General features: G+C 51.1%; 1 protein-coding gene across 3 annotated transcripts in view; it reads left to right on the plus strand.

Annotated features, from left to right (window-relative positions):
• dok7b (docking protein 7b) overlaps positions 1 to 23,584 on the plus strand; it is a 163,289-nt gene that overhangs the window by 11,997 nt on the left and 127,708 nt on the right. For all 3 annotated transcript variants that reach the window (XM_085975474.1, XM_085975454.1, XM_085975463.1), the window contains exons 4-5: positions 2,353 to 2,553; positions 16,296 to 16,415. In XM_085975474.1, the coding sequence (XP_085831600.1) occupies positions 2,353 to 2,553; positions 16,296 to 16,415 (321 nt within the window). The remainder of the gene's footprint in view (positions 1 to 2,352; positions 2,554 to 16,295; positions 16,416 to 23,584) is intronic.

Below are 23,584 nucleotides of genomic sequence, written 5' to 3' on the forward strand. Positions count from 1 at the left end.
AGATTGGGTCGATTGGACTTATATTCGCTAGAGTTTAGAAGAATGAGAGGGGATCTGATTGAAACTTATAAAATTCTAACAGGACTAGATAGACTAGATGCAGGAAGGATGTTCCCGATGGCGGGGGAGTCCAGAACCAGGGGTCACAGTCTAAGGATACGGGGTAAGCCATTTAGGACTGAGATGAGGAGGAATTTCTTCACCCAGAGAGTGGTGAACCTGTGGAATTCTCTGCCACACAAGGCAGTTGAGGCCAATTCATTAAATATATTCAAGGAGGAGTTAGATATATTTCTTAAGGCTAAAGGGATCAAGGGATATGGGGAGAAAGCAGGGACAGGGTACTGAATTTGGATGATTAGCCATGATTCATTGAATGGCGGAGCAGGCTCGAGGGGCCGAATGGCCTACTTCTGCTCCTATCTTCTATGTTTCTATGAATTCCCTCTTGTGCAGGGGTCAGTTGTAAATGGTATGATCCATTCTCTGCTTGTGTTCCGTGCCTGGCACCCACCCGAACCCCTCCATCCCCACCTCAGAAAAGTACCTCCCGCAGCACAACAATTTGCACCTCACCAGGTTAGAAACATAGAAACATAGAAGATAGGAGCATGAGTAGGCCATTCGGCCCTTCAAACCTGCTCCGCCATTCAATGAGATTATGGCTGATCATCCAAATTCAGTACCCTGTTCCTGCCTTCTCTTCATATCCCTTGATCCCTTTAGCCTCAAGAAATATATCCAACTCTTTCTTGAATATATTTAATGAACTGGCCTCCACCGCCCTCTGTGGCAGAGAATTCCACAGGTTCACCACTCTCTGGGTGAAGAAATTCCTCCTCATTTCAGTCCTAAATGGCTTACCCCTTATCCTTAGACTATGACCCCTGGTTCTGGACTCCCCGGCCATCAGAAACATCCTTTCTGCATCTAGTCTGTCCAGACCTGACAGAATTTTATAGGTTTCGATGAGATCCCCTCTCAATCTTCTAAACTCCAGTGAGTATAAGCCCAATCGACACAATCTCTCCTCGTACGTCATTCCTGCCATCCCAGGTATCAGCCTGGTGAATCTTCGCTGCACTCCTTCCATGGCAAGAACGTCCTTCCTCAGGTAAGGTGACCAAAACTGCACACAATACTCAAGGTGCGGTCTCACCAAGGAGGAGCTGAACGTCTGTAGCTGAGACCCATTTGGAGCTCACACTGCTGAACTGGCACCGCTTCTGCCCTGTTGAGGTTGTCTCGTGCTTGTGGAGCTTTCTCATACTCACACAGTTTTTTAAGAGAGGGGTTTTTGTCTAGTTACCGGTTTAAAAAGAAGAAAGAACTTGCATTTCTATAGCGCCTTTCATGACCTCAGGACGTTCCAAAGCGCTTTACAGCCAATGAAGTACTTTTTGAAGTGTAGTCACTGTTGTAATGTAGGAAACGCAGCAGCCAATTTGCACACAGCAAGCTCCCACAAATAGCAATGTGATCATGACCACATAATCTGTTTGTGATGTTGATTGAGGGATAAATATTGACCAGGACACCGGGGATAACTCCCCTGCCGTTCTTTAAAACAGTGGCCGTGGGATCTTTTACGTCCACCTGAGAGGGCAGACGGGGCCTCAGTTTAACGTCTCATCCGAAAGACGGCACCTCCGACAGTGCTGCAGTCCCTCAGCACTGCACTGGGAGTGTCAGCCTGGATTATGTGCTCAAGGCTCTGGAGTGGGACTGTGAACCCACACCCTTCTGCCCCTGAGGCGAGAGTGCTAACCACTGAGCCAAGACTGACATTCTAGGCTGCATCCAAATTGAGGCCTCCAGGGATGATGAGTTGTGTGTGGAACCCACTGTCCTGACCTATACAGAAAACCACAGGGGGACTTGCCTCAGTGTTCTAGTGTTGTTCTGCTTTCCCTGTGGCAATGAATGTAGAATCGTCTAGTCCGCAATTACCTACCCAAAAAAGACTTTTTTGAAGAACCGTCAACAACAACAACAACAACAACTTGCATTTATATAGCAATGTAGTAAAGCATCCCAAGGCTCTTCACAGGAGGGTGATCAGACCAAGGTTAACATCGAGCCAAAGGGAGGAGATATTAGGACAGGCGGCTTAAAGGGGTAAAGAGAGGCGGAGAGGTTTAAGGAGGGAATTCCAGAGCTTGGGGCCTAGAGGGCTGAAGGTGCGGTCGCCAATGGTGGGGGCGAAAGGAATGCGGGATGCGCCGGAGGCCAGTCTTGGAGGAATGCAGAGTTCTCGAATGGCGGTAATCGTTGGCATTTTTGGTGAGGCGTTTTTAATGGCGGTTTCAGAATCTGCGATGGCTCCCCTCAGCAATTGTCGTGTGTTCTCAGTTCACAGGTTCCATGTTACCGTGCTCCCTGGTACCAAGCTGGAAAGTGGACCTGCGACTCTCCATTTCTGCAATAATATCTTTGTGTTGGTGCGGGATGTCCCCCCAACCATCATCGGTCAGTGGAAGCTCTCCGACATGAGGCGCTACGGAGCCATTCCCAATGGGTTTGTCTTTGAAGGAGGCTCACGGTGTGGTCTTTGTAAGTATCTCCAGCTTTTCATGTTCCATTACAAGGGGGGGTCATTTCCCGGTGGGGGAGGCTCGCCTCTCGTCTGCCAGGTGAGGCTGGCTGCCCGGAGTTAGAAAACACTCTAGCTCGTCATGGGCTGGTAGAAATATATTCTCGCAGGTCAGGACTCCGGTCTTGGCACCATACGTTGTGTCGGAGGTGCCGTCTTTTGTCTTGAGATGTTAATCCGAGGCCCCGTCTGCCCTCTGGGGTGGACGTAAAAGATCCCACGGCACTTTGCCGTTTCCTTCAACCTGCTAATTTTTGGATGGCAAAGCTAAGGGCCAATGCACCAATAGAGCCGCCTCATTGAATTACGCAAGAGTTACTGTAATCCAGTCAAGGAGGGTGCTCTTGTGAAATGACTCAAGCATAGGCAGTGCGCATCAAGCACCCCAGGCTGCCATCATCATGCCTGACTGTTTTTAGGCTGTGAAGTCATTATTCAACTAGATTACCTCTGTGTCACAGACTGACCTTCAACATAAGGCCTGTTTAAGAGCTTTATAAAAAAAACTAGCAAACGTGCTACACTTGTCTGACTGCGAGGATGCCAGTTCTATGGGCCCGCACCTATGCAATTTTCATCGTTCCACCATTGATGGCCGTGTCTTCAGCTGCCTGGAACCTAAGCTCTGGAATTCCCTCCCTAAACCTCTCCACCTCTCTCCCTCTCTTTCCTCCTTTAAGACGCTCCTTAAAACCTACCTCTTTGACCAAGTTTTTGGTCACCTGCCCTAATATCTCCTTATGTGGCTCGGTGTCAGGTAACGCACCTGTGAAGCGCCTTGGGACGTTCTACTACGTTAACGGCGCTGTATAAATGCAAGTTGTTGTTGTTGTTGCAAATCGTAAAAAGACTGCTGCAAAAGAACCTCGACTGGTTTGTCCGTTTAACCCATTCTGAACTGGCGTCACACGCCTGCATTGTCCTTGGTGTCGCTTATGCTGATCACTCTTTGTCAATAATTTGACTTGTGAGTGAAGCTTCACAGATTCACAGAATCACAGATTTACAGAAAGCTGCTTAATAGTTTAGCCTGTTACGAAAAATATCGGGTGTGGCTGATATTACTGGTCGGAGTGACGTGAGAATGTAGTGGAAGTGCCAGCTGGGAGCAGCTTAAAAGGCTCAATGTTCACCCAGGGCTGACTGTTCCAGAGTGTTTCCCACATACGGTGACATTGAAATTCATAGGGAGTGAGAGTTTACATCTGGAAGTTACTTTCTGGGATTGAGCGTGAGGAACGGGTCCTGGACTGAGCCTGAATCATAGTAAGGATTCCTTTGAATCAACAACAACAACAACAACGTGTATTTATATAGCACATTTAAGATAGTAATGTAGGAACGGTAGTTCCTATCTGAATAATTGCAGTTCGACTCAGTAAATCAAAACAACAAAGTTTAATAACAGCGAAGTTAACTGGTAAACTACAGGAGAAGATGTATACAGGTCTGTTCAGGCTGCGAGGCACTCGAAGACTGCTGGAAGGTTCTGGAACCCAACGTCATGACGTCATCGCGTTCTTCGCGCCACTGGCGGTCACGTGATCGGCATCATGACGTCATCACGCAGGGTATAGGAAGGTACATACAGTATAGTTAACAAACAGTTTAAAGGTGCAGTACGTGGCTGCACTACAATGCAGTTGAAGAGATTATTCTCAAATGTTCTGAGTCTCTTAGTGGCTCCGCCACAGTAAAATGTTTCAAGGCGCTTCACCGGAGAATTATAATTTTAAAAAAATTGACACCGAGCCACGTAATGAGAAATTAGGGCAGATGACCAAAAGCCTGGTCAAAGAGGTAGGTTTTAAGGAGCACCTTAAAGGAGGAAAGCGAGGGAGAGAGGCGGCGAGGTTTAGGCAGGGAATCCCAGCGCTTACGGCCTAAGCAACAGAAGGCACGGCCACCAATGGTTGAGCAATTATAATCAAGGATGCTCAAGAGGGCAGAATTAGAGGAGCGCAGATATCACTGCGGGGTGGTAGGGGTTGGGGGCGGGTGGGTGTGTTGGTAGGGCTGGAGGAGATTAGAGATAGGGAGGGGCAAGACCATGGCGGGATTTTAAAACTAGGATGAGAATTTTGAAATCGAGGCGTTGCCAGACTGGGAGCCAATGTAGGTCAGCGAGCACAGGGGTGATGGGTGAACGGGACTTGGTGCGAGTTAGGACACGGGCAACCGAGTTTTGAATAACCTGAAGTTTATATAGGGTAGAATGTGGAAGGTCAACCAGGAGAGCATTGGAATAGTCAAGTCTAGAACTAACAGTCATGGGTGAGGGTTTCAGCAGCGGATGAGCTGAGGCAAGGGCGGAGACGGGCGATGTTACGGGGGTGGAAGTAGGCGGTCTTAGTTATGCCGCAGATATGTGGTCGGAAACTCATTTCAGGGTCAAATGTGACACCAAGGTTGGAAACAGTGTGGTTCAGCCTCAGACAGATGTTAGGGAGAGGGATGGAGTCAGTGGCTCGGGAGCGGAGTTTGTGGTGGGGACCGAAAACAATGGCTTTGGAGAAAAATCATCGTAAAGACTCCTCTGGACTGTAGTAAGGATTCCTTTGGCCACGGTGTAATGACGCTATAAATCCATTCATGATGGTTGTTCCTGTTTGGTATTTTTTTTAGAACTTGTTCCTGATTTTGCTTCACAATCGGCAACCTCAGTACCCAAATTACGTGTCCGTTACTCAGGTACGGATCTTGACCATGTCGACAGGGTCTTTTTCTTCTTCTTCTTAGGCAGTCCCTCGGAACCGAGGATGACTTGCTTCCACACTAAAAACGAGTTCTCAGGTGACTGATGAGTCCAATGCGGGACCTACAGTCTCTGTCACAGGAGGGGCAGACGGTGGTTGAAGGGGCGGGTGGGTGGGGTGCTTGGGTTGACATGCGCTCCTTGCGCTGCCTGCGCTTGGCTTCCACTTGCTCCCGGCGAAGAGACTCGAGGTGTTCGGCGCCTTCCCGGATGCTTCTCCTCCACTTTGTGTGGTCCTGGGCCAGGGATTCCCAGGTGTCGGTGGGGATGTTGCACTTTTTCAAGGAGGCTTTAAGGGTGTCCTTGAAGCATTTCCTCTGCCCACTTGGGGCTCTCTTGTTGTGTCCGAGCTCCGAGTAGAGCGCTTGTTTTGGGAGTCTTGTATTGGGCACGTGGACGATGTGGCCTGTCCATCGGAGCTGATCGAGCGTGGTCAAAGCTTCAATGCTGGGGATGTTGGCCTGAGCGAGAACACTGACGTTGGTGCACCTATCCTGCCAATGGATTTGCAGGATCTTGCGGAGGCAGCGTTGGTGGTACCTTTCCAGTGCTTTGAGGTGCCTGCTGTACATGGTCCATGTCTCTGAGGCATACAGCAGGGCGGGTATTACTACTACTCTGTAGACCATGAGCTTAGTGCTGGGTTTGAGGTCCTGGTCTTCAAACACTCTCTTCCTCAGGTGACCGAAGGCTGCACTGGCACACTGAAGGCGGTGTTGGACTTCGTCATCGACGTCTGCCCTTGTTGACAGTAGGCTCCCAAGGTATGGAAAGTGGTCCACGTTGTCCAAGGCCTCGTCATGGATTTTGATAATCGGGAGGCAGTACTGTGTGACGGGGGCAGGTTGGTAGAGGACCTTTGTCTTACGGATGTTTAGTGTAAGGCCCATGCTCTTGTACGCTTCAGTGAAGGTGTTGACGATGGTTTGGAGTTTGACCTCTGAGTGTACGCAGACGCAAGTGTCGTCTGCGTACTGTAATTCCATGACAGTGGATGGGATGACCTTGGATCTGGACTGGAGGCCATGGAGGTTGAACAGTTTCCCGTTTGTCCTGTCGATTAGCTCCACTCCAGCGGGGAGCTTACTGAGGGTGAGATGGAGCATTGCAGCAAGGAAGATCGAGAAGAGCGTTGGTGCGATGACACAGCCTCGCTTGACCCTGGTCCGTGCATGAATTGGGTCTGTGGTGGAACCGTTGGTCAGAATCACGGTTTGCATGTCGTTGTGAAGCAGGCGGAGGATGGTGACAAACTTTTGAGGGCAGCCGAATTTGAGGAGGACACTCCAGAATCCCTCACGGTTGACAGTGTCAAAGGCCTTTGTGAGATCAAAGAAGGCCATGTACAGTGGTTGGTGCTGTTCCCTGCATTTCTCTTGCAGTTGATGTGCGGTGAAGATCATGTCCATTGTGCCCCTTAGTGGGCGGAATCCCCATTGCGACTCTGTCGACAGGGTATTTGATCTTGGGAGCATGGTGGCTGAGACTGATCTTGTCCTTAACCAATCTTCTCCTTCTTCTTCTTAGGCAGTCCCTTGGAACTGAGGATGACTTGCTTCCACATTAAAAATGAGTTCTCAGGTGACTGATGAGTCCAATGCGGGACGTACAGTCTCTGTCACAGGTGGGGTTGTCCATGAGGGTCCTGATATTCCAGGTCCTGAACTTCATTTTAAAGGGTGAAAGATGCCTGTGCGTGAGTTCTTTTAACGTGGGGTGGCCGTTGCACACCAGCTACCACACGGGATTTGACAGAGCAAGGTCTTGGTCCAAAGCCAAGGGGATCCAAGACGATTGGACACCAGGCTCTGCTACATCAGCCTAGCACACTCACACACAAACATAATGCTACTGTCCTCCTCCCCCCTTCCCGCAGGTCCTCTCTGCCTGGGTTTCATAGGCTGCAGTGTGGTCCTCCCGACCCCGCTGTGCCACTCCTGGGCCTGGGTCCCGACGTCGCTCCTGGGCCCCATCCTCGCTCCTGGGTCCTTGCTATCGGAGTAGGGGAGAGGCAGCTTATTTAAGCATAGGGGACCAATTGAGTTAGTGTAGAGAACAGACAATTATTACATTTTTACTTATATTTTTTATCCACCCCTTTGTTTTGGTTTTTCCCTCCCCCCCCCCACTTTCCTTTTTTTTCTCTCTCCCACATGGCAGCTGTCTCTCATTCTGCCGTCTGAGCCGTCTTTTGTCTCCACTAGTCCTATCACCATCTCGTCTGGTTTTGAATACCTCTTAATGTCTCTTCACTTCTTTTGTTCTCTCCCAGCCCGGCCTTTCGATCTATTTCATTTCCTTTCCAGTTTTGAAAAAGGGGTTCGACCCGAAACGTTGACTCTAATTTCTCTCCACGGATGTTGCCTGGCCTGCTGAGTTTTTCCAGCATTTTCTGTTGTTATTTCGGATTTCCAGCATCCGCAGTATTTTGCTATCATACAGACAATTAGCGGTCTTGTGTCAAGGCCAGAAAAACAGAGGTGTTATCAAATTTCCCTCTCCTCTTACCACCCTTCCATCCTCTCCCTCCATCCTCGAATCACACATCATTTTAGAAGGGTAGGAAGCTAGTGTCACGGGATGGGCAATCCCTACCTTTGGTCATGTGACATCTGCTTGTTAAAATTTGTTCTTAACAGTCCTTAACCAATATCTACACGCACTCAGCGGGTATGGTGGTGTAGTGGTTATGTTACTGGTCTAGTAATCCAGAGAACGCAAGTTCAAAATATTGAATTCAGTTTTAAAAATCTGGAAATAAGAAGCCGGTCTGAGTAAAAGTGACCCATGAAGCCGTCGGATTGTGGTAAAAACCCAACGGGTTCAACCATGTCCTTTCAGGGAAGGAAGCCCCGCCGTTCTTTCCCGGTTTGGCCTACATGCGATTCCAGTCCCACACCAACGTGGTTGGCTCTTAAATGCCCTCTGAATTGGCCTAGCATGACACTCAGTTGTATCAAACTCTCTCGGAGCAACCAGGGACGGCCAATAAATTGCGGCCTTGCCCACATCCCAAGAATGAATTTTTAAGACAAAAGCTTACAACGGGGGTGGGGGGGGGGGGGGTCACCTGATAGTGAGCAAGGGGCAAGAACCTTGGCTAAACGTCCTCCTTTCAGATCAGCCGGTACAAATCTGGAGATGGACTGACCGACCGACCCAGCACTTGCTAGGTAAGGTCGCCCGGGCATTATGGCCATTTGGGAGAGGCCGCTGTGGGGGTGGGGGGGCTTATGGTGGGGCGGTAGGTTGTTATAGCCAGTACCTGTGGTCCCGCGGCCCCATCTTTATAAGGGAGGAGATATGGGGGGGGCGGTGGGTGGGGGTGGGGGCTTCCAAATATTTGTGGTGGGTAAAGAACCTTCAATAGAAACAGAAAATGCTGGAAAACGCTCTGCGGAGAGAGAAACAGGGTTAACATTTCAGGTCAGTGACCTTTCGTCAGAACTGGAAGATGTTAAAGATGTAACAGGTTTTAATCAAGTGCAGAGGCAGGGAAAGAACAAAAAGGGAAAGGTCTGTGACAGGGTGGAGGGCAGGAGTGATTAAATGACACGAGTGATGCAAGTCAAAAAGGGGGTGATAATAGGGCAAACGTGGAAAAGATGGGTCCAGAGGAGGTGTAAATGGTCACAGAATGTCCAAGAGAAAATGGGAGCGGTGATTAACGTCTAAAGTTGTTGAACGCAAGGTTGAGACCGGAAGGCTGTAGAGTGCCTGATCGAAAGATGATGTGCTGTTCCTCGAGCTTGCGCTGAGCTTCATTGGAACAGAGTAGGAGGCCGAGGTCGCCGAGGTCAGAGTGGAGTGGAGAATTGAAGTAGTAGGAGACTGGAAGCTTGGGGTCATGCGCGTGGCCTGAACGGAGGTGTTCAGCGAGGCGGTCGCCCAATCTGCGTTTGGTCTCCCCAGTGTAGAGGAGACCGCACCGTGAGCAGCGAATGCAGCATGCTAAATTGCAAGAAGTACAAGCCAATCGCTCTTTCACCCTACAATTGACCTTGTTCTTGTTTCCTTCAGCTTGGTTTAGCTGCGGGGGAAGAAAACTGAACTTGCTTCAAAGCCCATACTGCTTTCCTTTGCTGGGTGAACGGTTATTAAATGATAAAACTGTTGAGATACCGCGGCAAACGTGGGAGTCGAGACCAGAGCTATTGAAAACACAACTGCTTTATTCCAACCACATGACAAACAGGAACTAGAAAAGCCCGCACATCCACTTAAATACTTCCCAGACAGGAAGTGCTCCCGGCAGCCTGTCCCTGCGGGAAACAAGTTGCTGGAGGAAAGGGCCCCCGGCTGGGGGCTTCTGCTTAGACTGTCTGTGCCGCCGTGAGCGGATTATGTCCAGTGGTGGCGTGTCGCCACAGAGCTCCCCCCAGAATCCGCTTAGGAGGAGTGGACGAGTCGTGACGGTGGTCTAATGGTTCTGCTGCAGCGGCTCTGAGTGGTCGCCGGTCTGGTTGGTTGGGTCGGGCGGTTCGCCGCCGGCTGTGCTGGCTTGCCGGGGGGACGGCCTCTAGTTGGAGGCTGGGCCACGGGGACCTGTTCCCCTGGTTCTGTGTGTGCTGGTTTAAGCCGGTCGATGGAGACTGTCTCGACCCTGTCGCCGAGTCGCAGCTTGAAGACCTTGTCCCCGGTTTGTAGTACCTCGTACGGACCGTCGTACGGGGGTCGCAGGGGCCCGCGGTGCGCGTCGTGTCGCACGAAGACGAAGCGCGCCTGCTGTAAATTTGGCGGGACGTGAGGTGCGAGTTCGCCGTGTCGGTTGACCGGAAGTGGGGCGAACTGCTGAGCGGAAGAGAAAGAGTCGAGCCGCTGCTGTTCGGCCGACCAAGGCTTGGTAGGCTCCGGAAGGAATTCGCCTGGGACGCGCAGCGGTTGTCCGTAGACTAACTCCGCTGCCGAGGACTGGAGGTCTTCCTTGACCGCGGTGCGTAGGCCGAGTAGCACCCACGGTAGGCGGTCAGTCCAGGTACTGTCCTGCAGGCCGGCGCGGAGTGAGGCCTTGAGTGACCTGTGGAAGCGTTCACAAAGTCCGTTGGCCTGCGGGTGGTACGCCGTGGTGCGGTGGAGCGTCACCCCGAGGTTGCGTGCTGTGGCCGTCCAGAGTTCGGAGGTGAACTGGGCGCCTCTGTCGGAGGTTATGTCGGCCGGTACGCCGAACCTCGCAACCCAGGTGTTAACGAACGCCCTGGCGATGTCGGCTGTGGTGGTGGAGGTCAGCGGCACTGCCTCAGGCCAGCGTGTGTAGCGGTCGACCATCGTGAGGAGATAAGTTTGGCCTTGCGATGGCGGCAGGGGACCGACGATGTCGACGTGTACGTGGTCGAAGCGGCGGCTGGGTACCTCGAAGTCTCCCAGGGGTGCTTTGGTGTGCAGCTGTACCTTAGCCCGTTGGCAGGCGAGGCAGGAGATGGCCCAAGTCCGAACATCTCTGCTGAGGCCGCGCCAGACGAAGCGCTTGGAGAGGAGTTTGACGGATGCGCGGGAACCCGGGTGAGAGAGCCCGTGGAGCGCGTCGAAGACGCGGCGGCGCCAGGTCTCAGGGACGACCTGCCTGGGTTGGCCGAGTGAGACGTCGCACGTGACTGCCGTGGCTTCGGGCCCGTGCGCGACCTTGGCTAGGCGTAGCCCTGCCAGGCTGGTAGCCGCCGAGAGGAGGTCTGGGTCCGTGAGCTGGGCCGCTGCTAGTTGTGCGTAGTCGACCGCGAGGTGATTCGCACAGACGGCGGGACGGGAAAGGCAGTCGGCGACCACGTTGTCTCTACCGGAGACGTGCTGAATGTCCGTAGTAAACTCGGAGACGGCCGCGCGCTGGCGTTGCTGCCTAGCGGACCAGGGTTCGGTGTGCTTGGCCATCGCGTATGTGAGTGGCTTGTGGTCCACATACGCGGTGAAGGGGCGGCCTTCCAGGAGGAACCTGAAATGGCGGACCGACAGGTGGAGTGCGAGAAGCTCGCGGTCGAAAGTGGAGTATTTGACCTCCGGGGGGCGCAGTTGGCGGCTGTAGAAGGCAAGTGGCTGCCACGCGCCAGTGACCCACTGCTCGAACACGGCCCCGACCGCGTGGTCGGAGGCGTCGGTGGTGAACGCGACCCGGGCATCGGCCCTCGGGTGCGCGAGCAGAGTGGCGTCGGCGAGCGCGTTTTTGGTGGCGTCGAAGGCGGCTGCTGTGTCAGTGGTCCAGGCTACGTCCATCTTGCCGGATTTTCCTCGGAGGGAGTCGTATAGGGGCTTCATGAGGGCTGCGGCTCTGGGGATGAACCTGTTGTAGAAGTTCACCATCCCGAGGAACTCCTGGAGGCCCTTGATGGTTGTGGGGCGGGGGAATTGCTGGACGGCCTGCACCTTGTTGGGCAGGGGGACGGCCCCAGCAGGGGTGATGTGGTGACCGAGAAAATCGATCTCGGTTAGGCCTAATTGGCACTTCGCCGGGCTGAGGATGAGCCCGTGTTGGGCTAGGCGCCCGAACAGGATGCGAAGGTGTTCGAGGTGTTCCTGTTTGGAGGAGCTGGCCACGAGAATGTCGTCTAGATAGACGAATAGGAAGTTCAGGTCCCGGAGGACTGAGTCCATAAGGCGCTGGAAAGCCTGTGCTGCATTCTTGAGGCCGAAGGGCATCCTCAGGAACTCGAACAGGCTGAATGGGGTGATGACGGCCGTTTTGGGGATGTCCGCGGGGTGTACGGGGACTTGGTGGTAACCGCGCACCAGGTCGACTTTGGAAAAGACGGTTCGTCCGGCCAGTCGGGCCGAGAAGTCCTGGATGTGTGGCACCGGGTATCGATCGGGGGTGGTGGCGTCGTTGAGGCGGCGGTAGTCCCCGCAAGGGCGCCAGCCTCCGCCGGGCTTGGGGGCGATGTGGAGGGGCGAGGCCCAAGGGCTGCTGGAGCGGCGGATGATGCCGAGTTGTTCCATGTTGGTGAACTCGGCCCGCGCGATTTCCAGCTTGGCCGGGTTGAGTCTGCGGGCATGGGCAGAAACTGGGGGGCCAGTGGTGGGGATATAGTGTTCCACACCGTGCTTGGTGGCTTTGGCCGAAAAGGTCGGGTTAGTGAGGGCGGGAAACTCAGCTAGGAGTGCCGAGTAGTCGTCCGTGGCCCTGGCGAGGCAGTAGGTCGTCAGGCCGGCCGAACGGGCCGGGGTAAAGGCGCCGGGGATGGGGGCCATAGTGTTGATGTCAACGAGGCGGTGCCTCGGAATGTCGACAAGGAGGCCGTGGGCGCGTAGGAAGTCGGCGCCGATGAGTGGGCAGAGGACCTTGGCTGTGAGGAACTCCCAGCGGTAGTGGCGGCCCGCGAGGTCGAGCATGACCATGCGGGTGCCATATGTGCGGATTTCAGAGCCGTTGGCTGCAGCCAGTGTGATACCCCGTGTGCCGCGTTGGATCTCGAGGGCGGAGGCGGGGGTGATGCTGTGCTGGGCCCCTGTGTCGCACAGAAATCGGCGGTTGGTTCTGTCGTCAGTGACGTACAGTAGGGGCTCCTTCTGCCCCGCGGCCATCGCGGGGGCCGGTGTGGGGGGGGGTTTGAAGGAACACGGTGGCGTGCAGCGTTGAGCCCTAGCGCCAAAACGGGTGTGGTAGTAGCAGTGACCCGGAGTGGTAGGGCGGTCGGGCCTAGCGGCCCGGGAAGACCGCGTGGTCGTTGCCGTGAGGTCGGGCGCGACGTCGCGAGCGGCCTGTGCAGAGAGCAGCCGGTCGGCCTTTTCGGCTATCTCATTCAGGTCCGTGGAGTCAGACTCCACAATGAGCGGGCGGATGCTGGCGGGGAGCTGCCGAATGAAAAGCGTGCGAAAAAGGGCGCTGGGATTTTTGTCGTCTGAGAGGGACAGCATGTGGGAAAGCAGGTCTGATGGTGAAGCGTCACCAAGGCCGGGGAGGTCCAGGAGTTGGCAGTGGCGCTGGTAAGAGGACGTTTGAAATTTTTTAAGTAGCGCAGCCTTCAGATGTTCGTACTTGCCCTCCGTTGGTGGGTTCTGCAGCGCTGCCCAAACCTTGGGGACTGTAGTGTAGGTGAGCAAGGCGACGAGGTAGTCGTACTTCGTGGCGTCGACTGTAATGCCTTTCAGCCGGAATCTGGACTCAGCTTGAACGAACCAGGCTTCGGCGAGGTTCTCCCAAAAGTCTGGTAATTTAACCGTGACTGCGTTTGTATCCGCCATGCTAGCTTAGGATTCGTCCTGAGCGTCGGGGTCACCAGTGTTGAGATACCGCGGCAAACGTAGGAGTCGAGACCAGAGCTATTGAAAACACAACTGCTTTATTCCAACCACATGACAAACAGGAACTAGAAAAGCCCGCGCATCCACTTAAATACTTCCCAGACAGGAAGTGCTCCCGGCAGCCTGTCTCTGCGGGAAACAAGTTGCTGGAGGAAAGGGCCCCCGGCTGGGGGCTTCTGCTTAGACTGTCTGTGCCGCCGTGAGCGGATTATGTCCAGTGGTGGCGTGTCGCCACAAAACTATATTTATGACTGGTCGGCATTGCTCCCTCTCCCCCCGCCCCCGCTGTCTCCACAGGCTTTGACTCCCAGCCAATTAAACAGCTGCTTGGCACTGCAGAGAGGCATTCCTGACATTCCAAAGACTTGCTGAGCAACCAGGGTTTGTGGCCGTTCGCCGGGGAGGCTTGTAACCTGAACACGTGGACTGCTGGGTACTTTCAGCTTTAAATCCGTTTTCTAGGAAGATTTGCGGGAGGTCGATACTTAGCCGTAGGGCCATTCCATGCTTGTTGACACGTTGGGTAGTCAATCTTTCCCACCTGCCCTTTCCTTCACACTTGTGGGGTGCAGTAGATCATGCGGGCTGTGGAGCTGACAAAGTCCTTCTCCGAAAGAAAGAACTTGCGTTTATACAGAGCCTTTCACGACCACCAGACGTCCCAAAGCGCTTCACAGCCAATGAAGCACTTTTTGAAGTGTAGTCACTGTTGTAATGTAGAAAGCGCGGCAGCCAATTTGCGCACAGCAAGCTCCCACAAACAGCAATGAGATAATGACCTGATGTGGTTTTTTTTTTAAGTGATGTTTGTGGAGGGATAAATATTGGCCCAAGACTCCTCATCTCTTCTACGAAATAGTGCCATGGGATCTTTTACGCCCACCTGAGAGGGTGGGTGAACGCAGCCTCGGATTAACGTCTCACCCGAAAGACGGCACCTCCGACAGTGCAGCGCTCCTCCCTCAGTATTTGCACTGGGAGTGTCAGGCTGGATTTTGTGCTCAAGTCTCTGGGGCAGGTCTTGAACCAATGACCGTCTAATGCAGAAGTGAGAGTGCTATCCACTGAGCCACAGCTAACATCTGCATCCCATGTTATATAGGAATAGGAAAGGCTGGAAAACCAAACAACTTCTACCATCCTGGTAGTCACATGATATAACGACAATGGTGTTGTTGACTAATGACAGCGATCAATCTCTATCAACTGGTCTACGACAGACCCAGACATGAGGCGAGGAAAACCCCCGGTGGGGGAGAGCTTTGGGAACCATTTGGGTTCCTCCCAATCATGCCACACTTGCCATGTCATGTCTCAAATTACTCAGATACTGTATCACAAAATGTTATTTTTGGAAAGAAGTCTATCTAATTTACATTTGAATGAATCAATACTAATTGTTTTCAGCATCTCCCGAGGGGAGCTTGTTCCATAACGCTTGATATCAACAGATCAAGAATAGGGAGGAGGATAGGAGCATGAAGGAACAAGAGAGCAGAGTTCAGAGAAACGGGTCTGTTAAATGTTCTGGAATAATGGAAATAATCGTACATCAATTTAATTCTGCGTCTTAATTTACTAGATCTAATAGCAACTGGGAAGAAATGTGGCTTGATTTGTTTACTGTTGTAAATGTCCAATACATGCTCATTGAAACTCTGCTGCCCGTGTCCTAATTCACACCAAGTCCCGTTCACCCATCACCCCTGTGCTCGCTGACCTACATTGGCTCCCGGTTAAACAATACTTCGATTTTTTTTTTTAAATTCTCATCCTTGTTTACAAAACCCTCCATGGCCTCGCCCCCTCCCTATCTCTGTAACCTTCTCCAGTCCTACAACCCTCCGAGATTAGAAGAATGATCTAATTGAAACATATAACATTCTTAAGGGGCTTGACAGGGTTAATGCTGGGAAAATGTTTCCCCTGGCTGGGGAATCTAGAACATGGGGTCACAGTCTCAGAATAAGGGGTCGGCCATTTAGGACTGAGATGAGGAGAAATTTCTTCACTCAAAGAGTTGTGAATCTTTGGAATTCTCTACCCCAGAGGGCTGTGGATGCTCAGTCATTGAGTATATTCAAGACAGAGGTCGATAAATTTTTTGTAACTAAGGGAATTTAGGGTTATGGGGATAGTGCAGGAAGGTGGAGTTGAGGTAGAAGATCAGCCATGATCTTATTGAATGATGGAGCAGGCTCGAAGGGCCAAATGACCTATTCCAGCTCCTATTTCTGATGAGATATCTGCACTCCTCCAATTCTGGCCTCTTGAGCATCCCTGATGTTAATCGCTCCACCAGTGGCGGCCACACCTTCAGCTGCCGAGGCTCTAAGCTCTGGAATTGCCTCCCTAAACCTCTCCACCTCTCTCTCCTCCTTTAAGATGCTCCTTAAAGCCTACCTCTTTGACCAAGCCTTTGGTCACCTGTCCTGATATCTCCTTATTGTGGCTCGGTGTCAAATTTTGTTCGATAATCGCTCCTGTGAAGCGCCGTGGGAGGTTTTACTACGTTAAAGGCGCTACATAAATGCAAGTTGTTGTTGTTGTTGATGCAAGGTAACTCGGGGGTGAGTTTCCTCGGGTTCCACTGCCGTAACTTTGATGGAAATTCGATGTAAACCTTGAAGAAATTCATCCCCCCCCCCCTTTATATGCTTTTGGAAATGTGCTGCCGTGTGTGGGAGAATAAACGAGCTGCCTTTTGTGTTTTTACGGCAGGGGCTGGAGTGTTTTTTCTGTCCTGTGCTGAGGGTGAGCGGATCAGTTTCCTGTTTGATTGCATCGTCCGAGGGATCTCGCCAACCAAAGGACCCTTTGGACTGCGGCCAGTCCTGCCAGGTTAATATAGGAAGTATAGAGTAACGCCTCAGAGGATGCTGGCAGACCCAGTACTTCTATCTGTAATACTGGACGGGGGGTGGGGAGAGGGGAGTGATGGGGAGGGGGAGGGGAGAGGGGGTGGGAAGGAAGGGAAAGGAGAGGGGGAGAAAGGGAGTGGGAAGGCAGGGAAAGGAGAGAGAGGGGGAAGAAAGGCTGTGGGAAGGCAGGGAAAGGAAAGAGGGGGGAGAAAGGGAGTGGGAAGGCAGGGAAAGGAGAGAGAGGGGGAAGAAAGGGAGTGGGAAGGCAGGGAAAGGAGAGAGAGAGGGGAGAAAGGGAGTGGGAAGGCAGGGAAAGGAGAGGGGGGAGAAAGGGAGTGGGAAGGCAGGGAAAGGAGGGGGGAGAAAGGGAGTGGGAAGGCAGGGAAAGGAGGGGGGAGAAAGGGAGTGGGAAGGCAGGGAAAGGAGAGAGAGAGAGGAGAAAGGGAGTGGGAAGGCAGGGAAAGGAGAAAGAGGAGGAGAAAAGGAGTGGGAAGGCAGGGAAAGGAGGGGGGAGAAAGGGAGTGGGAAGGCAGGGAAAGGAGAGAGGGGGAGAAGGAGGGGTAGAGGGAGAGAGAGGGGAGGGGAGAGGAGGGGGAGGGGAGAGATAGAGAAAGGGAGGGGTAGAGAGAGAGGCGGAGAGGGAGGGGAGAGCGAGAGAGGGAGGGGAGAGAGAGAAGGAGGGCCACGAGATTTTATTTCTTCAGCATTTTGTGACTTTATATTTATGATGTGTGTGGGGAATTAAGCTGATTTTAGTAACAAAAGAGAATCTGTTGTGTTTAATTATTCTGGTTTTCCATCCCAAATTTAAATGAAGGAAAGCTGAGTCTAGGTTCCTGGTTGGATTTTTATTTATTTATTTCCCCCGCCACCCCTCCGCCCACATTCCTTCCCCTCTCAGTCTCCGCTGTCTTAGCTGGTCACAGTGAGCGTAGAAGGACTTGCATTTCTATAGCACCTTTCACAACCTCGTAAAGTACTTTTGGAGTGTAGCCACTGTTGTAATGTGGGAAACGCGGCAGCCAATTTGCGCACAGCAAGCTCCCACAAACAGCAATGTGATAATTGTAGTGTCCGCGTATCAATAATACACGGACTGCAGGAGAACGGTAATAAGAGGTGTTTACTGAACGGGTATGCTGGAACTGAAAGTCCAGAAGCCTGCTACGGCTTTATATACAGGTGTGGTCACTGCCGGTACTACAGTATAAAAGCAGTTCTCTCTTAAAGGTACATACACAACAATTCCTCCCCTTTTAGACAAACAGTACATAACATTCATTTAACAATTAAATAATAACTAATTACAATTACAATTTTCTTTGTACTATATACATCAGCTGAAAGTAATCATTCATAAATTCAGTCTTCGAGGAGGCTTCCTGATCCTGTCTGGATAGCGCCTTTCTCGAGTATCCTGTTCTTGCGGCGGAGTCGATTCTGGCTCATTGTCATTGGTTGGTTCGTCAGCTTCCAATACCACTGATTCTGAGGTAGACGCAATCTGTACTTCGGGTTCATCACCAGGCGCGCATGCTCGTGGTATGGGTTTGACTTGTTCCTGTGACTCTAGAATCTGGTCAGCATGGCGTCTCACGATGCTCTCTCCAACGTCCACTGTGTACATTAGTGGTTCCTGCCGTGTGCATATCGTTCCTGGCTGCCATTTTTCTGTTCAGTAGTCGCGGGCCAAGACTGGTTGCCCTATCTTGAAGCTCCTGGTTGGCTTTTCATTGATGTGCTGGAATTGTTTATTCTCAACATCTCGTCTTATGTTTGGTTTGAGCAAGTCCAGGCGATATCTTAGCCCGCGGTTAAAGAACATCATGGCTGGAGCTTGGTTGGTGACTGCATGTGTCGCATTTCGGTAAGCAAACAAGAAATTATCCACCTTGTGTTGCAGCGGTATGTTGTCGTTATACATCGCCTTTATTGCTTTTTTAAAGGTTTGAACAAACCTCTCAGCCAATCCATTTGTGGCTGGATGATGTGGGGCGGATGTGTAATGCTTTACCCCATTATTCCTCAAAAACCTCCGGAAATCCTCGGACACAAACTGTGGTCCATTGTCGGAGCAAATCTGTTCTGGCAAGCCATTCCTGGCGAAGATGGTCCGTAGGACTGCAATAGTTTTCTCCGTGGTGGTGGAGGACATTTTGATGACCTCTGGCCATTTCGAATGTGCATCCACGGCGATTAAAAACATTGAGTCCATAAATGGACCAGCAAAATCAATGTGTACCCATTGCCATGGAGATGAGGGCCACTCCCATGGGTGTAGCGGGGCCTGTGGTGGAGCGTTTTGGACTTTCTGGCATCCTGTGCATCTCTTGGTCATTTCCTCGATTTCTTTATCGATTCCCGGCCACCACACAAACGCCCTGGCTAGGCTTTTCATTTTTACCCCTCCCAGATGACCCTCATGAAGCTCATTGAGCACTCTTTCTCTCAACTTGGGTGGAATTACCACTCGGGATCCACACATCAAGGTCACCCGGCACACTGACAGCTGTTCTCTCCTTGGCGAGAATGCTGGCAACAGTGAGTCGCCATGTGCTGGCCATCCCTTCACCGTTAATTCATAGACCCGAGAGAGTGTCGGGTCATTTCGGGTTTCCTTCTCTATACTTGAGTTTGTAACAGGTAGACATTCGACTATGGTTGAATGGAATATCTCAACAGGGTCCACTGCAGGTGCTTCCTCCACCGTAGGCAGCGGTAGGCGCGACAGCCCATCAGCGTTTCCATGCTGTTTCATGCCCTTATACTCTATGTCGTATTGATGTGCCCCTAGAAAAAGGGACCATCTTTGCAGCCGTTGCGCTGTCATCACCGGAACACCCTTCTTTGGGTTAAAAATGGAGACAAGAGGCTGGTGATCAGTCAGTAAGGTGAATTTCTGCCCGTGCAGATAGTGATTGAACTTCTTCACCCCCCACACCAGGCTGAGGGCCTCCCTGTCAATCTGGGCGTAGTTACGCTCGGCTGAAGTTAACGAGCGTGACGCAAAGGCTATTGGCCTCTCTGAACCGTCAAGGAATTTGTGCGACAGCACCGCTCCAATGCCGTAGGGAGATGCATCACATGCCAACCGAATCGGTTGTGATGGATTGTAGTGGGCCAATACTTCTTTTGTAGTGATTAGGCATTTACATTTCTGAAAGGCACGCTTACACTCATCACTCCATTTCCATGCTACTCCAGTTTGCAGCAGGGCGTTCAGCGGGTGCAGAATTGTAGACAAATTTGGCAAGAACTTATGGTAGTAGTTCACCAACCTGAGGAACGACCTCAGTTGTGACACATTTTCCGGTGCTGGAGCCTTGACTACTGCCTCAATCTTGTCTGGGGACTTATGTAACCCCTCTTCATCAATCACGTGGCCACAATACGAGATTTGTTTCCTGAAAACTCGCATTTGGGGCGGTTGGCTCGTAGCCCATATTCTTGTAATCTAGTGAGCACCTGCTCCAGGTTGGCAAGGTGTTCACTGTCATTTCCGCCCATAACCAGGATGTCGTCCAGGTGTGGCGTCATCATCCTTTTTGTCAGCCGCAGCTAGCGCCTGAATGGAATGCCAATCCAATTGTATTTTTCGGATCCATTCACGTCCCAATAATGGTGGTCCTCCATCTTGTAGTATATATAGATACAGTTCCTGTGTTTCCTTGCCGTTGTATTTAACGGGCACCCTTATTTTTCCTCTGGGGTAGACTTTTTGCCCCGTATATGTCTTCAAGACAATGGACGTATCCTTCAAGGGAATGTGTGAGAATAGCCGCTCGTAGTTTCGTCGATTCATGACTGTTAGGGCTGATCCTGTGTCCAATTCCATCTTTACTTGGGACCCTGCTATCATGAGGGTGACCCAAATGGTTCGGTGATCCTCCTTTGCGATCACGTTGTGTAACTTTAGACAACTTAGTTTCCTGCTCCCGGAGTCATTATCATTCTTCTGGTCTTCTGAACTACTGTCCGTCATCTTTTGTACTTTCTTGTACTTTTCCTTAGTAGTTCTTTTAGTGTTGGTTTTCTTTCCCGACCTGCAGACTCGTGCTATGTGTCCCACTTTTCCACATTGCCTGCATACTTTGTCCTTAGCCCAGCAATCCTTCTGGTCATGGTTTGTTCTGCCGCAGCGATAGCACTTTTCTGCTCCATATGCCATTTCATTGGTGCTATATTCTTACGGATTCTGTTGTATTTCCGCAGCTCCCCGTGCTGCTGCTTCGTAGGATACTGCAACGCTGAAAGCCTTTCCTAGCATAAGGTCCTTTTCCAAAAGTAGTCGTTTCTGGGTTCCTTCACTCTGGAGTCCGCAGACAAACTTATCCCTTAAGGTATCTGCCAGTCCTGCTCCGAACTGGCAGTGCTTCGATAACTTGTGTAGTTCCGTAAGATAGTCAGCATTACTCTCATCTTTGTGCTGGTTTCTTTTATGGAACTTGAATCTTTCTGCTATCAGCAGCGGTGTAGGGTTTAGATGTTCCTGTAAGATATTGACAATCTCTTCAAAGCTTTTCTCCATTGGTTTAGCTGGGGTAATTAAATTCCACAATAGGCCGTACGTTCTCGCGCCCATCAAATTTAATAATACCGACGCCTTCTTTTCATCGGCCACCCCATTTGCCTTGCAGTACACTTCAATTCTTTCCACATACGTGGTCCAGTCTTTAATTTCGTTGTCGAAAGCCGCGATACTGCCACTCTTCGGCATCTTGGGTGGTTTAAAATGGCGTCTCCCACGCTTTTCCTTCTTCCCCAATGGATTAAAATGGCGCCTCCCGCGCTTTTCCTTCTTCCCCTTGCTGCCAATGCTGCTCCTAGCGTTCTAAATAGTAATGGCGGCGCCCCGCGGCTTCGGCGCGTCTCACTTTTGTTAGTTAAATTCCTTAGTTTTATTCTTCTTCGACGCTGTCCACTGCGTGTCTCTTTTCCTTCCACTCTTTTATTTTCTCGAACGCTGCCCGGCTCTTGAGCACCGACCGCGCCCTGTGCGCTCCACCCTCTCTCTCTCTTTTCCTTCCTGACGACGTTGCACGGCCCCCTTGCAGAGCCGCTCGATCGAGCTCAAGCCCGCCGCAGTCCGGAAGGGTCAGCGCACTACCTGCTACCAGCACGATTTGCTGGAACACATTGACTGGGGAGCCAAGCCCAGCTCTCCACAGCTTCTCCTGCGATTCACTGTGTGGTGTATGTGCCTTTAAGAGCAATTATGGTGTATGTGCCTTTAAGAGCCCCAGGTGTGCGTAATGCCGGTAATTGCCACTTGGGCTATATAAGCCTGTGTATTGTGTATATCCTTTAGAAACCCCCCCCAGACTTGCTTAGTAAAATACCTATGAACCAACTCCTGTCTTCAGTGTCTTTATCTACACACGGACACTACAGTGGCGACAAAGTGGAAACGGACTTACCTGCAATTCGGCAGCACCTCAAGGACATCGATTCCTCCAGCGTCCAGAAGACTCAAGGAAGTAAGAGAAACTGTGGTTTCACCAGCTGGCCAAGCTGGTGACAGGTACTGCGCTAATCCTTCCTGGGCGTCAGGCTGGAGCTCCAGCGGTGGGCTCTACAGCTGAGACAGGCAGCGAAATCGGAGGCAAGCAATAACGGACTGGGAGGGTGCACTCGAGAGACGGCCGGCGCGGCAAGCAGGTCAGCGTTTAGACCTCCGTCGGGAACGAGTCTCCAACAGTGAATAAACGGAAACCACAGTAAAACAGCGTTGTTATCGGTAGCAGCGGCGGGAAAGCGCGGGAAGCGCCATATCGTTGCTACAGAGAGAAAAAAAAAGCGCGGGAAGCGCCATATCTTTTCTGAAATGCCTAAATCTGGTAATATTGAGGCTTTTGATGGCGAAATAGAAGATTGGACCACATACATGGAAAGAGTAGAGGTTTATTGCACTGCAAATGGAATAACAGATGAAAAAAAAGCTTCAGTACTTCTGAACTTAATGGGCGCGAAGACATACGGGCTGTTACGAAATTTAATCACTCCAGCCAAACCAAAGGACAAGACTTTTAAAGAAATTGTTGATACCCTGCAGGAGCATTTAAACCCAACACCGCTGCTGATAGCGGAACGATTCAAGTTCTTCAAGAGAAATCAACACAAGAATGAAAGTAACGCTGATTACCTAACCGAATTAAGAAAGCTATCAAAGTACTGCCAATTCGGAGCAGGACTATCGGATTATCTTCGAGACAAATTTGTTTGCGGTCTCTTATGTGAAGGAACACAAAAAAGACTGCTTTCTGAAAAAGATTTAACATTGGACAAAGCTTTCAGTATGGCTGTATCATACGAAGCAGCAGCAAAAGGAGCTGCAGAGATACAACAAGAGACACAGGACTTCGGCACCCATAAAATGACACAGGAGTTCGGAAGATGTTATCGCTGCGGCAGATCCACCCATAACCAGAGGGACTGCTGGTTCAAGGGCAAAGCATGCAGGCAATGTGGTAAGATTGGACACATTGCACGGGTATGCCAATCTGGACAAAATAAATCCACTGACATAAAACAAAAAATCAATAAAGAAAAGTACAGGAAGGTACAAATGATGACGGACAATAGCTCCGAAGACCAGAATAGCGATAGCGACTCCGGAAACAAGAGACTAAGCTGTCTCAAATTACATAATGTACTTGCCAAAGAGGATTACCAAACCATTTGGGTTACCCTCACAATAGCAGGGTCCCCAGTTAAAATGGAGCTAGATACAGGATCAGCTCTAACCGTAATAAATCGACGAGATTACGAGAGGCTATTTTCGCATATACCTCTAAAAGACACATCCATTATCTTAAAAACATATACGGGGCAGAAAGTCTACCCCAAAGGAAAAATAAGGGTGCCTGTGGTATACAACGGCAAAGAAATACAAAAGTTGTATTTATACATTCTACAAGATGGTGGTCCACCATTGTTGGGACGTGAATGGATAAGGAAGATACGTTTAGACTGGCACTCCATTCAGGCACTGACGGTGACCAGTAAGGAAAAAAACAATGATGACATCATACCTGAACGATTAAAAGACATCTTGGCCAACGCCAAAGAAGTGTTTCAAGAGAAACTAGGAACCTTGAAAGGCATCACCGCCTCAATAAAAGTGGAAGATACAGCAATTCCAAAATTTTT

This window comes from Somniosus microcephalus, chromosome 1, assembly GCF_052327205.1.
Source record: "Somniosus microcephalus isolate GS21.2 chromosome 1, FLI_Smic_1.0, whole genome shotgun sequence".
In the NCBI taxonomy this organism is placed as follows: domain Eukaryota; kingdom Metazoa; phylum Chordata; class Chondrichthyes; order Squaliformes; family Somniosidae; genus Somniosus; species Somniosus microcephalus.